Genomic DNA, 17,150 nt, shown 5'->3' on the forward strand with positions numbered 1-17,150 from the left:
TTCATTTATTTATAACATTTTCATTAAACCTTGCTGCTTACACAGCTAGCTTGTGTGGCTAACTTGCAGAATCGTATTAGCTACACAGTCAGTTAGCTAGCAGTGTTATATTGTGAACATTATTCTCGCTGATTGGTGGCTGTTTGTTCTGTAAATTAATGAACACTGAAATGTTTAATGAGTGAGTGAGCTGGAACACAGCCGCTAGTTTTCCTTCCACCTGATTCACACGTTCCAAACGGCGAGCACATGACACCGGAGTCACGTATTTTTAGACCAAGTGTGAAAAAGAACAAAAAAAAAGACTCTCGCTTTTGCCAGGATTCTCCGGCGGCGTCACACGCTCCTGCGAGAGGTTTTTGGCGATTAGAGTGTGAGAGTTTGCTTCACTCACAGCACGCTAGCGATGTGAGACGCGTCTCTGTCGTCCCCCGCCGTCCCCTCCGAGAGCTGCTGCTTCACACACTGCAGACAGACAAAGGAGAGAAAGAGCTCATAAATCTGTAAACGTTGCTCTCAGAGGTGCTGTGAGAATCTGCATGTTGACTTTAAGCTTAAATCACTAGAAAAATATCAATATGAAAAATATTAAATGTGTTTAATAATGACAGAAAGTGCAGCGCTTTATCTTCTTCACGCCATCACGAGGGAAATGAGAGGCTGTGTTTCAACACTGTTTCAAACCATAGAATAGTTTATATTTCATAACTTCTGGGGAAAAACTATTCCATTTTTGATGACTAATCCTGTACTAGTCTTGGGCTTGTCCAATTAAATGTTCACTGGAACGTATATGCCCCGCCCCCAGGGGCTTGTCTTGCTCTACAGTAGCAGCTTGTTAGCAGTAAACGTGCGTCTTCCTGCACACAATTCATTTTCCAACTGAGGCTTTGCAGCACTAATATTCCTATTATTCAAATATAAAGCATTTCTATTGAAATCTGGCACAAGAAGAAATAAAAGAAAGGCAGAGGCTGTGTCTTCTTTATCGACTTTACCTGAGTCAGCTCCTTAATAACGCTACTGCTCAGAGCTTCAGCTGCGGAAACCCTCAGTGACGGGGATTTCTCCAACATCCTGAGAGAGAGAGAGAGAGACAGAGAGAGACAGAGAGAGAGAGATTAAATGTGTGAGAGTTATATAATGTGTACAGAACCGTGTGTTTTCATTAATTGTTTAAGTGTCACAACCTGTAATGACCGCCCACTGGTCATTAATATTCATAAACCAGGCCCACAGTGTTTATTAATATTCATCAGTGAGTTGTATGACTTCCGAAACACAGAGAAACGAATAAGAGATGAGTAAAATATTAAACAAAAAAGTTTCCAAGCTGTGAGTTTATGTAAATGTAATGTGAGTCGATGTAAATGTATAGTTCTCGTTGTAACGCTGCTTCATGTCTGTAATCCAGTTAGCTAACAGTGTAATGGACGTTTAAGCTCTTTATAAGGATTTGAGTTTTAAAAAGGATTGTGCTGGTTATGGAAAGTTTTGCGTTTGGGGAACAAATGAAGGAATTTTTCTCAGCTTCACGTTTATTCTGACTCGTTTCACTCGTCATTTTAGTTAGCGGTTTAGTTAGCATTATCGCCTGTGTAAATTCACTTGAGCTGCTTGTACTGTATGCTGATTTCAGCCAATTACAGTATTGTATGCAAATAACATGCAAATGTGTCTTGTGACATAGAAAACGTGTATATTTGAATGGATTCAGGATTCTGATGAAGGTATCCTCAGCGTTGCTGTGAGTCTTTTTCACCAGAATATAAGAACGCTACAGAATATAGCCCTTTTAACAATCACAAACTTAAAAAAATGTCACTATCAGTGTACGTTATTGGTCAAGCCAAAAAAGCACACTGATCTAAAAGAGAGAAGGAGTGGGAGAGTGCAGAGGGAGAAAGAAACAAAGGCAAAGCATCAGATAAAGAACATCGTCTCAGAAAAACATCAGTTTATCACCGTCATCAATCACCGCCAACGTAACGATCAGAAACACGATCACATCCTATCTTTTATGAGTTTAGGATCACTCTGCACCGTGCCAGGGTTTTCTACTGGAATAGTTTATAACTCAACAAAACTTCATGCACAAAAACTCTAATATCCTTGATCATTTATCAAATCAGATAGCTCAAACTTTATTACCCCATCTATCACAGAGCCTAACGATCATCCAGCAGTTTACTGATACTGAGTTCTAGCACACAAACTGTTTCTAAACCCGCTGTGATGTCATGGAGCATATGCTGTAAAAGCATTAACCCGGGTTTCGTCTTTAATTTTACTCATCACACTGTACACGACGAACACAATCAGCTGAATTCTATAACAGGCTGTATGATAAGGTGTGGAACCATTAAACCAAATGACTACATTCTGCTCATGTCATCAATCATCAATCATCAATCATCATGATCTGGAAATCAGCACGTGTAGAAAACAAACACAAGCGTTCTTCAAAGTGAGCTTGAGGTAATAGGGAGATATTTTCCTGTACGTTAGCATGTTTGGTTTATTGTCATCGCCACTAATGCATTTGTAGCTGTCCTGCGAGTTTGCCATCCTCCTGTTGGTGGATTCTAGACAAGATTTTAGATTTTAGACGACACACACAGAACTTTGTTGTTGGCCAAAGTTGATCGCAGTGGCGCTAGGTCAGCTGCTGATAATATAAGCTTTCTAAGATCTCTGAAAGAATTCTTTTATAATGTGCTATTGTTGTCTGAGACAGAAAAATCCTACAGTGTAAAGCTGGCTTTAGTGTGGAAATGATTATCATATTTATTTATTCATTCATCCAGTAAGCGTGTCCCTCCTGTGTCCTGGGTTATCAAGGCAAACTATTACGTCCATTTGCCTCCAACTGGGTGTTAAGGTCATGTGATTCCAGTCCATTTGTGGTTCCTTGATGTTGGTGTTCCTGTGTGGGAAGCCAGACTTTAAATGTTGTATCACGCAGCTTTGAAATTTGTTCGCTCTTGGTTTTCTCTCTCACATCCCCTTCTGTTTACTGACCCCCCTGAACATCCACCTGCTCTCATTCCCACCACGGCTTGTTGTGTAACATGACTATTTTGATGAGTAATATTTATTTATTGTTTACTGTTGGATTTTGTGCCGCAACATGGTGTGAGAAAAATAGCGTTTTATAAATAAAACATTATTAGCATGTGAATTTAAATCCTGTCACTGCCAAGCAAGAGGATCTTTAACCTGCAAATCATTTAATTATTCATCTTCAGTTGTATTTAGTTTACTTATCTGGAGGAGGAAGAGCTGTGTATTCGTGGTCTGTAGCAGGAGCGGGGCCTACACACTGATACACACTGATACACACTGATACACACTGATATTTTGCCGGACATTCACATGTTTTAGGTGTTTACAGCCAGTGATTTTTGAGTCATTTTTGAGTCATCACAAAGCCATTTCTTTCTCAACGGCACTTCGTTGAGAAATGAGTGAAAGCTCAAGTATAGATGTTTGCTTGAATTATTTGTGCACTGAGGAAAGCTGAAGTGATTGCGAGCTATATTTGTATTTGTTGCCATTGTTCACTCTTTCACCTGAAGTTTTGAAAAGCTACTACTTAATGTTTACTGAATAATATGCTTTAAGTTTAATAATATTGTGGATAATAAATGTTAATGGTTAATGGTTCCTGTACAGAGATATACAATAAAGCAAGAAATCCTTTAGGGTTCTAGTTTTCATCTTTTTTCTAAGAGTTTATCAGTTTATTTAATGGCTGCTAATCAACACTGATAGAAATGAGAGATGATTTCTCATGGGTTCTTCAGTTGCTTAAACAGATCTCACCAGCATTCTACATGGAATCTTTTCTGTAAGAGAAACCATTTGTTGAACCTTTAACCCCCACCGAGGTCAGCTTGTAGATGCACGATTTATTGAATGACTGTAGTTCATCTGTTTTCTGCACAAATTATTGGCACCCCTCTACCCCATCTGTCAGTGGAAAGGAACCACCATGGGAACACCAATGAGGTTGGATGATGGTTTATTCTCAGTACAGGTACTGACATGGTGGGGTGTGTGTGTGTGTGTGTATATACTAGTGGATCACACACAGCAGTGTTTTAAAGGGTGTGTTAGAGTGGATACACACCTCTGCATTAAGGAGTTGAGCTCTGGTGAGTATTTCTCCGACAGGGACGGCGTGGAACTTTCCATGATCTTCTGCACCACGGACAGGAAGTTGTGTCCCTCAAAGGCATGTTTCAGACAGCACATCTCATACAGGATGCAGCCTAAAGACCTACACACACACACACACACACACACACACAACTAATTCAAAGTTCTATCATTTTCATTTGTTTATATACGCTTGAAGTCATCTTTATTATACTTGCATTGCAGTTGTTCCTCTTGAGGAATGTTCTATGTAGAACCCTACAACAAAGTATTTTCCTGTCATAAATGGAAATTGACTGTAGAAGCTAAGTAACCCTTGATTATCCAATAAACTATGTCAAATGAACATGTCTCATTTAGACTAGAAGCAGACAGCTCAAAGGTGGATTGTGTTGGTGTCTGAAGCCCCTGTGTGTGATCTGGAGATTCTGGCGGTGTTTACAGGAAGGTAAGAGTGCAGGCATCTACACAGAGTGAAGCTGGCATACATAATGATTCAGGATGCAGCTGGTACCCGCATCGTTCTCATGCTGCGGCAGAATAAAGGTGCAAGGGTCACGAGCCAGCGGCAGGATAGGATTAAAATGAAGACGTGTTTATGAAAATGCTGATTTTACCCAGAACTTTCCAGTCACTGAGGCAGGGATGATGGGGAAATAGAGCAGGCTAGAAAATACATCAGAGAGACAGATATAGAGGGGTGTGTGTGTGTGTGTGTGTGTGTGTGTGTGTGTGTGTGTGTGTGTGTGTGTGTGTGTGTGCATAGGCTCTCTGTCCGGACTTGCACAGCCTAATGAGAAGAGTGTACAGTTGAGTGTGCATCATCAAGGGCATTTCACAGAGCAGACACAGAGAGAGAGAGAGAGAGAGAGAGAGAGAGTTACAGATATAGAGGACAGACACACGGGGAAAGAGAGACAGGAGGAACAAAGGAGGAGAGTGAGAGAAAGAAAGAGAGGTACAGAGATTACAGACAGAAAGAGGTATAGAGGTATAGAGCACAGTGAGTGACAGACAGGTGTAGAGAACAGAGAGAGAGTTACAGATATAGAGGACAGACACACGAGAGAACGAAGGAGGAGAGTGAGAGAAAGAAAGAGAAGTACAGAGATTACAGTGAGTGACAGACAGGTGTAGAGAACAGAGAGAGAGAGATAAAGAGAGAGAGAGGTATAGAGGACAGACAGGGAGAGAGAGAGACAGGTACAGAGGACAGACAGAGAGACTGACAGGTTAATTCTCCCACACATGCCCCTGTCTCTGTTATGAAGCTTCAGTGTGTCGAAACTCTACAGTGAATCAGCCTGCATTTAGACTCACAGGAGCATGAAAGTGTGATGATGAATGAGAATGTGTATGAGTGTATGAGAATGTCATAATGACGCTTCTGTATTTAGGCGTCATTAACGACAGAGTGGAGTGCAACAAAAATCAGAAAACAAATGCACCATAATGAGCAGAATATAAATGTAAGCAAAATACACTGTACCGTGCAAAAGTGCCCTACATTTTGTAAATATAAATTTGATCTTACATGTGTATAGTCCTGCTGCATTGGAGTGTCAGTATAAAACCATTCCCACTGTGAAGCATGGTGGCGGTAGCATAATGTTCAGCGTTGTCCCTGGCTTCCTGGCTTCAGAGTTACCGTATGCTATCTAACAAACTCTGGGTTTTTCCAGGAGATATTTAAAGGAACACATATAGATTTATACAGTAATGTATAAGGTGAAAGAAAATGTCTCAGCTCCACTTACCACATGTCTGATTTGGAGTCGTAACCTTGGTGACCGAGAGCCTCAGGACTCATGTAGTAAGGCGTTCCTGTGAACGTGGTGGCGAAGTCACATGACCCCATCAGCAGGCATGACACGCCAAAATCACCTGTCGAGATCACACCATGTCTTATTTCATCACTTATCACACACTGACACGTACACCACAGCACTGCTGAGGTCTGGAATCTGATTGGTCAGAAGGTGTTGATTAATTTTCTATAACAGCAGCTCTGACAGTAGTGCAGCTGCAAATCACAGGTTTATATTAAAGCGCTCGTTAAAATAATATGTTTCCGTTTCTATAGTAACAGCTCATTCACAGTGACTTGTACAAGCTTTTTTTATTTCAAGGGAGAGAATAAAGAGAGGCTGGTGAGAGAACGACTGTTTATAGCTGCTATAACGTAAGTGGAAAACAGGAACTAACTTTTTTCATGGAGGTTCCACAACATTAAATGCAAGTCTAAATGCACAAAAGTTATGATGTGTTGTGCTTTAAGGAGTAAAAACTGTAACTGTAAATTTATGTGGAGTAAGAAGAATAAAGCACTTGCTGTTAATATAAAATACTCTCCAGCCTTTAGAGAGCTCACCGATCTTTACAGCGTTCTTCTTCAGGAACACATTCTTGGTTTTCAGGTCTCGGTGTAGAATCCGCCTGGTGCAGAAAATCACACACACACACACACAGTGGTTTATTACTTACATATTGAAGTGTAAAGGAATTAAGCATGGAGCTCTCAGCACACTCCAGCTTCTCCCAGTGTGGTGTGTGAGAGATGACAGAGTTGAGGAGTGAGGTTCTTCACCTCTCGTGCATGTAGTCGACCCCCAGCAGCAGCTGAACGAGCCACTCCCTGATCTGAGACTCAGACAGAGCTTCTCCTGAGACACGCAACCGCTCCAGCTTACACTCCAAATCCCCGTCCTGAGACACACACAGACGTGCGGTACATCACTACATCACGTACACTACACATCAGGTCCAAATCGATCACCTCGAATCAGTCCGCCATCATTAAAGACACATTCACATCAACACACTGCATGTGACACAAATAAAACGTGTGTAGGAGAAGTCAGGTGATGATGAACAGAACGTTGTGTGGGTTAAAACGTGTGTATTATAGTCCTGATTGTTGTGCAGCTCCATTAGTTGAGGAATAACACACAACAGACCGCTCGGTTACAGGAAAATAATCCACCCCGGGGGTGTGATGCGGAATGACGTGACGCGTCCATGGGTTATTTTCCACACAGTCTGGAGTGTGTTATTCCAATTTGCCAATGATTACAATGTTTAATTTATTAATAAACAATATATCACATGATTTAACAGTTTCTAGTTAGATTTAGTGTTGTGTAACATCTGCAAAACAACTTAGTTCCTGTTCTCATTTATGTTACACCAATGATAAACCCTCGTCCCCTCACCAGGATCTCCTTCTCTCTCTCTCTCTCTCTCTCTCTCTCTCACTCACTGATGATTGTGTCATTTCCTTTACCGCACATAGTATCTGAACCTCACTTATGCTCCTGTGGACTCTTTCATTAGTGATACGGAGTGTGTGTGTGTGTGTGTGTCCAGAAAAAGGAAGTGTAGTTGTGTTTAATCAGATGGAGATGTGTAGGACTGAAGAGAGCAGGTCTTCACACTGATGCTCGATGACACCATAATCCCTCAGAAGCTCTTTATCTGAGAGAACACACACACACACACACACACACACACACACCAGGGTTCAGTGGTTCAATTAGAAAGCGCAGGAAATGAGGACACTTAAACAGCCATCTGATCTAATATCTAATCTCTATCTCTGATCTCTCATCTCTCGCCAACGCCGTCTTCACAGTAATGAGAGTGTGAACTCTGTAACAGGAAGTACATCACACTCATATAACACACAAACACCAACAGTGCTAATAAATCGACACGCACACACGCACACACACACACACACGCACACACACACACACACACACACACACAATCAAACACAATCACACAGAAGTCTTCACTGTGCCTTTTCCCTTGTCACTGGTATTCCCTCTCCCTCTCTCTCTCTCTCTCTCGCTCTCTCTTTTTTATCTCTGTCTCTTTTCTATCCCTCGTTCTGTCTCTCTCCCCACCCCTATTCTTCCCACCTTTTATTTTCTCCTTCTTTTTTATTTCTCTCACCATCATAATATCCCTCCTCCTCCTTTATTCTATCTCTCTCTCTGCCTTTGCCTCTCTCTCTCCCATCTCTCTCTGCTTCTATCTGTTTCTCTCATTCTTTCACTCCATCTCTCCCTTTTTCTCTGTGTGTCTGTCTCTCTCACTCCGTTTCTCTCTCTCTTTTTCTTAATTCCCTCTCCCCCTCTCTGTCTCATGGCTTCGCTGTTTTTCTATCCCTCATTCTGTGTCTCTCTCCTCACCTCCTGTTCCTCCCACCGTTTATTTTCTCCTTCTTTTTCTTTCTCCCATCTTCATAATATCCCTCGTCCTCCTTTCTCCCTCTCTCTCTCTCTCTGTTACTCTCTCTCTCTGTTTCTCTCACTCTTTCAGATTTTCCTCTCTGTCTCTCTCACTCCCTCTCTCTCCCTCTTTTTCTTAACTATTTATTCACACTCATTCTCATTTTTCTCTCTGTCTCTCTCACTCCCTCTCTCTCCCTCTTTTTCTTAATTATTTATTCACACTCATTCTCTCTCATTTTTCTCTCATTTTTCTCTCTCATTTATTCACACTCATTCTCTCTCTCTCTCTCTCTCTCTCTGAGATCAGATGAAGGGAACCCCTCCTCCCTCCTCTGTGTATAATAGAAAGACTCGAGCGCAGCATCTCAGTGTGACATGCTGTAATCCAGAGCACAGATGAGATTAAAAACAGCCTCAGCGCTGCACTCGTTTATGTAATCCATCTTCCTCAGAGTAATGAAACTCGTTTACTGTCTCTGCGAGCCGTGCTGCACACGCCGAATCTCAACCCCAAAGAAAAAAATTAGGAGGAAAATCAATAGTTTCCTGCTACCTGCTGTGTTACCTGCTCTGTCCTTCTGTACACAGCTCAGGTCACACCCTGTAATTCATTCTGCATTAATAATATTGTTTTGTATTATTGTTAGAACAGTAATAACTAATAATTATTAATTACAAAGGGTTCATCTGATAATTAAGGGTTCTTAGCTTCCTAAATGGGTTCTACATGGAACTTTTCTGGTAGGAAAACACATTGTTGTAGTGTTTTACATTTAACCTTAAAGTGTTCCTCCAAGGAGACAATCGGTGAACCTTAAGGGTTCTAAATGTTTCTTCTTTAGGAAGCTTCTCTTTGGGTAAAGTACCAAGACAGTTTAGTTAAATGTGAAATTCCTAACAGGTTCTAGCTATTAAGAAGTAAATAATGACAAAGAATTTATCTGAACCCTTTCTGTTATAAAACCACATTGTTTTAGGGTTCTGTATGAACCTTTATGGGTTCCACTAGAGGGACAACCCTTTAGGAATCAACAGTCTTAGGAGGAAAAAAGAGCATTTCAAAGGTTTTTCAGATAGTTAATGGTTCTTAGCTTCTTGTTTGACAGGAGAACACTTTGTTCTAGGGTTCTAAATACAAACATTATGGGTTCCTCCAGAGAGACAACCAAAGAACCCTTATGGGACATCCGATTACATTTCCTGGCCTGTCAGAAATTCATGACATCAGGAACCTCGACTTCAGAATGAGGTGGTGATTTGACATTATTCCATCCATAGGAACTCTGAAAAACTAGCGCGAACTAGTGAATAAATAAATGTCATTTGTGGAACATGTGAGGCTTAGTGACACCTTTGAGACATGATATTAGATTACTGTCAACAGATTTAATTCAGCTACATATTAATCTATTTAAGGGGATGTTTGGCTGTACATCCAACAGAAATGCACTTTTATATTCACACACACACACACACACACACACATGTAAACTAGTGTCATTAATGGTGCTGTATTGTGGGTATACTTACACACTTTCACTAGTTTCATTTCTGTTTTAAGACATCCAGCCGCTACAGGAGGAAATATCGCATAAGGTTGTACGCTTGATAATAAAGGTGAAAGGGCATCTCTGTCTCCGTCTCTCTACAATTTTTCCATTACAGGTAACTGCCCAAAGGTTCTCTCATCATAGCGAAATGGAAATAATACTGCCGTAATTTCCATCTTGTTGCCATGGGAACCTTTCATCAAATAAAAAAAAATGACATTCTGATGTCAAGGGTCAAAACGGACACAATGAAACACAAGCCGTGGTTACAAATCAGGTCAAATGACACAATGGCTTGTTAAAAAGCAGAAGATCAGATAATCAAGGAGACTTTCAATTCAAGTGACTCCTTGAGATGAACAGGACTTAAGCACAATTGGAAAGCAGAACGAGGCAGAGATGCTGCAGCTGAGAGGAAAAAAGTGATGAAGAAAATGAAAGTGACCTCTGGGGCACCAAGGGCATCATTAGCTGCACGTCCCTCTGATCTCTCAATGGCACTGAGTGGACAGGGGAAATGGAGAAATAGATCAGCGTGGAAATCCACCTCACGCATCAGGGCTGAGTCGAACATGGAGAAGAAAATGTTCCGGAGCAATTCAGAGCAAAAAATAACCCAGACCAAAAACAGTCCAGACCAAAAGTGGTCTAGAAAATTACTGATAATAAAATACAGCTAGTTCTGAGCTAAATGAGTCTAAAGCACTACAGACCAGACCAAGAATGATCCAGAACAAAAATAGTCCAGGACAAAGAACAGTCCCATCCAAAAGCGGACTAGAATCAGCAATTAAGGGGTCTTCTTACACAGGAAGGTCAGAAGCCACTGGGACTATCTGTGCTTGTTCCCAAGGAGCTATACTAAATTTGATGGCAATATGTCAAGCTGTTAATGAGATATGACCTCAGTTCCTGTTTGGTGCCTTTGTGATTAAATTTATTCCCACAGTACAGATGAACCATGTTGAATATCAAACATCTGAGAGAAAAATTCTGTTCAGCATGGTGTGACAATTTTACAAAGATGAGGCAAAGGTTCTAGGAGAAAAAACCTTTTTAGATAGAATTCAAAATGTCAAAATGGTTGAGTTTCTGTTATGCATATCACAACTTTGTTACATCAAGAACACATGGTACCTGTCAGGGAATCCTCCTAAAGCAGAATCATGATTTGATTTTGGGCAGCTCAATAATTAGCAGCAGTTTTACTCATTTGTGAATTACAGCGTCCCCTACAGGTGAATTTAGACGAAACTTATTGGCGGACACCTGACCATCACACCCATATATGGTTCTTCTCCAAACTGTTATCACAACACTGGAAGCACATAATTGTATAGAATGTCTTTGTATCCTGTAACATTACAGTTTCCCTTCACTGGAACTAAGAGGCTCAAACCTGTTCCAGCACGACAATGCCCCTGTGCACAAAGCGAGCTCCATGAAGACATGGTGTGTGAAGGTTGGAGTGGAAGAACTCGAGTGTCCTGCACAGAGCCCTGACCTCAACCCCACTGAACACCTTTACTGAACACCTTTCAAAGCCTTCCCAGAAGAGTGGAGCTTATTATAACAGCTAAATCTGGAATGGGATGTTCAACATGCACATAGTCAGGGGTGCACTTTTAATACTTTTGGCCTTATTATCTGTATTTTTGGAAACATATGTCTAAATTTTCCCTGTTGCTGGCACTAGAGTGCTTGAGGGGCGTACGCCAAAATGACTGTGTAGGTAGCTATGACGGTCCTATATCGGAGGATCAAGAAGAAAAAAGCACCTTCGGTACTTGGCCCCTAATAAAACTAGTTTAAAACATAACAAGCCCAGACCAAGCCAGACCAAATACAGTGCAGGGTGGAATAAATCAGATCAGATCAACTCAGTTCAGACTAAAAAACATTCCCAATCTGAACAGACAAGTCCAGTCCAGACCTAAATCAGAATAAAACTAGTTTAAACCAAAGAAGAGGTTTAGTCCAGATCATAATAAATCAGATTAGACCATACACCAAACCAAACCAATCCAGATGAGGCCAAAATCAATCCAGAACAAAAGCAGCTCAATCCAAACAGAATAGCCCAAAAGAAACCAAACAGAATAAAAGTAGCCACCACTAGCTCAAAAAGCCAGGTTACCTCGCAGAACTCGGTGATGATGCAGAAAGCGTCTCTCTCCAGGAAGCTGGTGTAGAATCTGAGGATGGCTGGATGATGGAGCTGCGAGAGGAGCTGAGCTTCCTGTGTGGCCTTCACCGTCTCATCCGGCTTCAAATCTCCAACTGGGATCTCCTTCAGAACTTTACTGCACCACACAGCACACAGATTTCCCTGAAATTCCTTCCCATCCCTGCAGATTCTCTATTAACAACCACTAACACCACCTCTGAGTAAAAATTAAAATAGATCGCTTGACCTGAACAGAATATAAAGGTTAAAGATAAGTGTTTCCTGAAGTCTCTTACACACTCCGGCCCTGTTCAGACTTTCTCCATTTCCTCTGCAGGATGCTGAGACGCTCTGCCATGACCTTTAAGAGCCTGACATTTACTGCTTCATTTTATAAAATGAATTTAAGAAGAATTTTACAACTAATTAATCTCAGTAGGAATACGTTAATGATTTAAGAGAGTAAAATTAATGGAAGATGCTTTTAGGCATTAGAGGTCTGATGTGTTAAAGTGCTGTTAATTAGTTTCAGTGTTACATCGCTAAATGATTTGGTAGATTAATAAGCTATTATAAATTACAACGGGTAAGGTTAGAGTTAAGGAGCAGGGGCATTTGAATTTTTTTTTTTTTTTTTTTTTAACAAATTCATTCATCTAAAATCTAATTAAATCCAACCACACTGAAAAATTTTCCTGAGATCATGTTTATGAAAATATGATATACATTTCTCTCACATGGCATTAAATAATAAATCAACAAACTCTGGAGTTAGCAGACCTGTGAGGAAGTGGTTTAACTAAAAAAAAAGCCTCAGTCAAAACTATTTTCATGCTTGAATGGTCTCTTCAAGTTTGACTAACCTAGCATGCAGAGGCTAATCTAGTGAACAAATGCTAAACTACCAAGTAACCTAGTGAGAGAAAGATAACCTAGCGAGAGAAAGATAACCTAGCCAGAGAAAGATAACCTAGCGAGAAAAAGATAATATAGCGAGAGAAAGCTAATTTAGAGAGGGAATGTGTTTTTTTTTTCTTGGTTTCACTAGTGAGTAAAAGCTAGCCCAAAGAGAAATCTAACCTAGCTAGTGAAATACAGTATAACTTAGCAAGCGAAAGCTAACCTAGTGAGAGAAAAATAACTTGTAACCTGAAACCTTTTTTCTTGGTTTTACTTCGCAATTATACATCATTCAGACTGAACACGTAGAGAGTGAAAGCTAACATACTAAGTGAAAACTAATCTAGTGAGAAAAAGCTAACTTAGCAAGTGAAAGCTAACTTTTGACTGGTTTCAGACATGACACATAAAATAATTATTTTCAGCAAGTTTATGTTATGTAGGTGTTTTAAAGTTATAAGGTTTTTTTTTTTTTTAAATAAGTGACTTATTTGCATTTGAGAAATTGAGAATCACTGTATCAGCTGAAATTATTAGAATTTTGGCTTCTTTAAAAATCGTATTGTTAACTTTAATATCAGCTGAGGTCTACCAGACACTAACAGAATATTATTTTAGATTTCAACATTATATAGTTATTCATTTCCTGTTTGTGAATCACGTAGAAGTCGCCCTGTCCTGCGTATGGTCAAGCTGATCACTCTTCCTGATCTCAGGCCGTCTTTAACCGGTTAGCACGCTGGAGTTATTATGCTGTAATTAAGCGAGCCCAATTTAAGCTTGTTTTTCTCCTCAAGCGTTAGAAACGGCGCATTTATCAGGAGAGAATTGGCTTTGGGAACCAGGAAAAAGGTCTTTTATTCTTCTGCACCATTTTTCTTTCATTGCTCCGAGCTCTGTTTCCAGCCTCTGAATGAAGAGAATCAGTCTTCTGCATTTAAAATGAGATCATAGCTTATCATATCATTATTAAATTATAAATATCATTTATCTGCCCTGAATAAAGCAGCACTGTGGGTGGTGTAGCAGAAACAATTGCAAAATGAAGGATTATATTTTATATAATTATATTAGATTTCCTGGTGTTGTTTTCAACAGTGCATCACACTGTGCTTTTCCTTTTACTGGTCAAACCTTCTTCATCCTTACATTAAACAAAATACAGTAACACTAAAAAAAACCAAAAAGCTTAGATAGCAAGGAAGAATAAAAAACACAGTGGAGTGGTGTGAAGCAGGGTCACTGTTACCACCTCAAAGTTGATTATTTTCCGATAACAGCATGTCCCCAAGTGTTTTATTCCTCTTATGTATACCAACAATTTGCCAACAAAAACTTTTTTATCCATTTATAGTTACATTTAACATTGTGAGACATCCATGAAACAAGTTAGTTCCTGTTCTCTCTCATGTTATAGCAGCTATAAACAGTCGTTCCCTCACCAGCCTCTCTTCTCTTCGCCAAAAATGCAGCTTGTCATGTTACCGAGAAACTGCAAAGAAGCGTAAACTCCTCTGTCCTGAAGATATGCTGACATCAAAGCGCTGACACTGGAGACTCCTTCCATAAATGGTACATAAACACATTTCGCCTTTCTGAAAACTTCACCAATTATACATGTTTGTTACTATAGAAACAATAATGTATTAGACAAATACAAATATTAGACAAAAATTAGCAAATTAATAAAACGCAGTTTGTCATGTTACTGAGAAACCGTGAAAAGTTACAGCGTTACCTGTGACTGTTACAAAGTGCTGACACATTTTAGCTTTTGTTGTTGCTGGCTTTTTGTTTGTTTGGTTATATTTTGTTCTTGCTCATATACGCAGTTTAATCAGCCGCGATTTTTCCCATCTTAATGAAGATCCTGAGCAACAAAAAAAGAACATTACTGCGGGTAAATAAATATTCATGGATCTAAAAAATAAAAATAATATGATATAGCCTTTTTTGATTTTCTTTGCTTAAAGCCACCATGTTAAAGAGGTGCAGTTCTAATTTCTGTGATTTTCGTGACAGCTAATGGTCACGTTAGTTTAAATATTGTTGAATTGTAATTGCTAAAAAAAAAAAAAAAAAAAAAAAACCAAAGTTTGCTAGATGGTAGTTAGTTATCGGAAGGACATCTGAAACACATTTCAGTTCAGCTAATTAGCAAAATTGATAGTTAGCTAGATAATTAGCAAGCGGATACAACTCTGAGTGTGATTAAAATGGAGTGTATAATTTTTCGGAATAAATCCACTCCAGCTACACACTCATTCCACCAGGACATTGATTATAATTATATTGATTTATATTATAATAATAATAATATAACAATTTCAGATTTCTCTATCAGTGTAAATGATCATACTGATATATTATCTCACACTCTTCCTAGACAGCAGCCATTTTTTCTCTCTTCATGTTCTCTAGTCTTTATAAGAGGTTTCCTTACCCAGAATGCCAAATGGCCCTGAACCCTTTTTCAATCCCAAACCAATTTAATCAAGTCCATCTTCTCAAATTTGTGTCAAGGACAAAAAGCTTGAAAAGAAAAAAGTGAGAGTGAGAAAAAACAACTACCTGCTGTGTGTCCTCACGTGACCCCTCGTTAGGGCGCTACGATCTATTTTTAATCAGCTTATATACCATGACTATTAAAAATAATTGTTTCTGATTGGCTGGTATGTGCGCATCTAGTCTAAATTTAACCATGTAACCATGGCAACGAGTATAAGTAACAGATGAGGCTATATTATATTTACACTTAACTTACGCAATTAACCTGTTTTTTTTTTTTTTAATTAAAATGAATTACGAAATGAATTTTTGGTTACAGCGCATAAACATGTTTCAAATCAAGTTAACAAGAACAGACGGATATCATGGGCATAAAGAGGGTCACTTAAATAAAGAATAAACTACCATGGGTAGTGCTGTTATAGGTAAATAATCAACAACGGGGTTGTGTGATGAAGAGAGGCTACTCTTACCACCGCAGAGTTGATTATTTTCCTATAACAGCATGCCCCGAGGTGTTTTATTCCTCTTACACCAAAGCAACTTGCCAACTTTTAAAGTTTTTTTATTTATTAATGAATGACACGTCATCTTTTTATCTGTTTATAATTAACATGTGAGTGCTCTACATTTTGAATAATTACTGCTTAAAAACAATCATTGATATATTTGTTGATGAATTGGTGATTTACGCCTGACCCACACTACAGGATTTATACTGTGTGTGTACCTGTGTGTGTGTGTGTGTGTGTGTGTAATCACAGTGTTTGGACAAGAACAGGTCTCCTTTATTATTCAGAAAACCCAGATATGAATATATGCAATAAAAAAATCAATTCGGTCAGCGAGATTCCCCGCAGCAAATATTTGAACACGGTCATGTCCCATTTCTCAGCAGGTCTCAGGAGGCCGAGGGAAATTTGGTCTCAAATCCAGAAATAGCAGCGAACGCGAGCAAACAAGCGAGCGAGAGCAATAAGCTCTGAACCACAGAGACTCGACAGCCTCGTTCAACCCGAGAGCTTCACCATCCCTTTGCAAAGCAGGTCACAGTGTGTTTACTTCTAAACACTGGTACTGTACATAGTTCTGCAAGTTTAGGGTTATAAGTAGAAAGTTTCTGCTCCTCAACACTAACGTAACATACAATCGATAAAGTCAGCTTTGTGATCTGTAACAAAGAGCTGAAGGTCTGTGTTTACCTTCTCATACTCCTCTGGAAGGATTTAGCTTAGTGTGTTGATTTATCTCGATCTCATTTCTCATATCTTTATCTGCTAATTAAAACATTTGCTCACAGCCATGTTGTGTTTTTATCTGTTTATAGTTACATTTAATGTTGTGGAATGTCTGTAAAAAAAAAAACAAACAAAAAAAAAAACACCTTGTCAACTCCTCTGTTCTGAAGATGTCGGAAAAGTTACAGCTTTACCTCTGACTGTTACAAAACACTGACACTGGAGACTCCTTCCATAAATGTTACATAAACACATTTCTCCTTACAGAAAACTTCACCATATCAACAATTCACTATATCAACTGTTACTACAGAAACAGTAATTAATTAGAATGAGTGATTTAATATAAAGTGAGTGATTTGCAGCTGCAGTAATGTTATAGAAAATT

The 17,150-nt window shown here is 39.4% G+C and overlaps 1 protein-coding gene across 4 annotated transcripts in view; it reads right to left on the reverse strand.

Annotated features, from left to right (window-relative positions):
- Positions 1-17,150, reverse strand: part of nek11 (NIMA-related kinase 11) — a 54,455-nt gene that overhangs the window by 27,710 nt on the left and 9,595 nt on the right. For all 4 annotated transcript variants that reach the window (XR_008300738.1, XR_008300737.1, XM_053227968.1 and 1 more), the window contains exons 3-9: positions 12,087-12,252; positions 6,749-6,867; positions 6,533-6,597; positions 5,919-6,045; positions 4,133-4,282; positions 999-1,077; positions 395-465 (exon numbers count right to left, since the gene is read on the reverse strand). Coding sequence is in view for 2 of the 4 variants with exons in the window: in XM_053227968.1 (XP_053083943.1) it covers positions 395-465; positions 999-1,077; positions 4,133-4,282; positions 5,919-6,045; positions 6,533-6,597; positions 6,749-6,867; positions 12,087-12,252 (777 nt within the window). In the remaining 2 variants the exon portion in view is untranslated. The remainder of the gene's footprint in view (positions 1-394; positions 466-998; positions 1,078-4,132; positions 4,283-5,918; positions 6,046-6,532; positions 6,598-6,748; positions 6,868-12,086; positions 12,253-17,150) is intronic.

Source organism: Pangasianodon hypophthalmus, chromosome 22 (assembly GCF_027358585.1).
Source record: "Pangasianodon hypophthalmus isolate fPanHyp1 chromosome 22, fPanHyp1.pri, whole genome shotgun sequence".
NCBI classification, from domain to species: Eukaryota; Metazoa; Chordata; class Actinopteri; order Siluriformes; family Pangasiidae; genus Pangasianodon; species Pangasianodon hypophthalmus.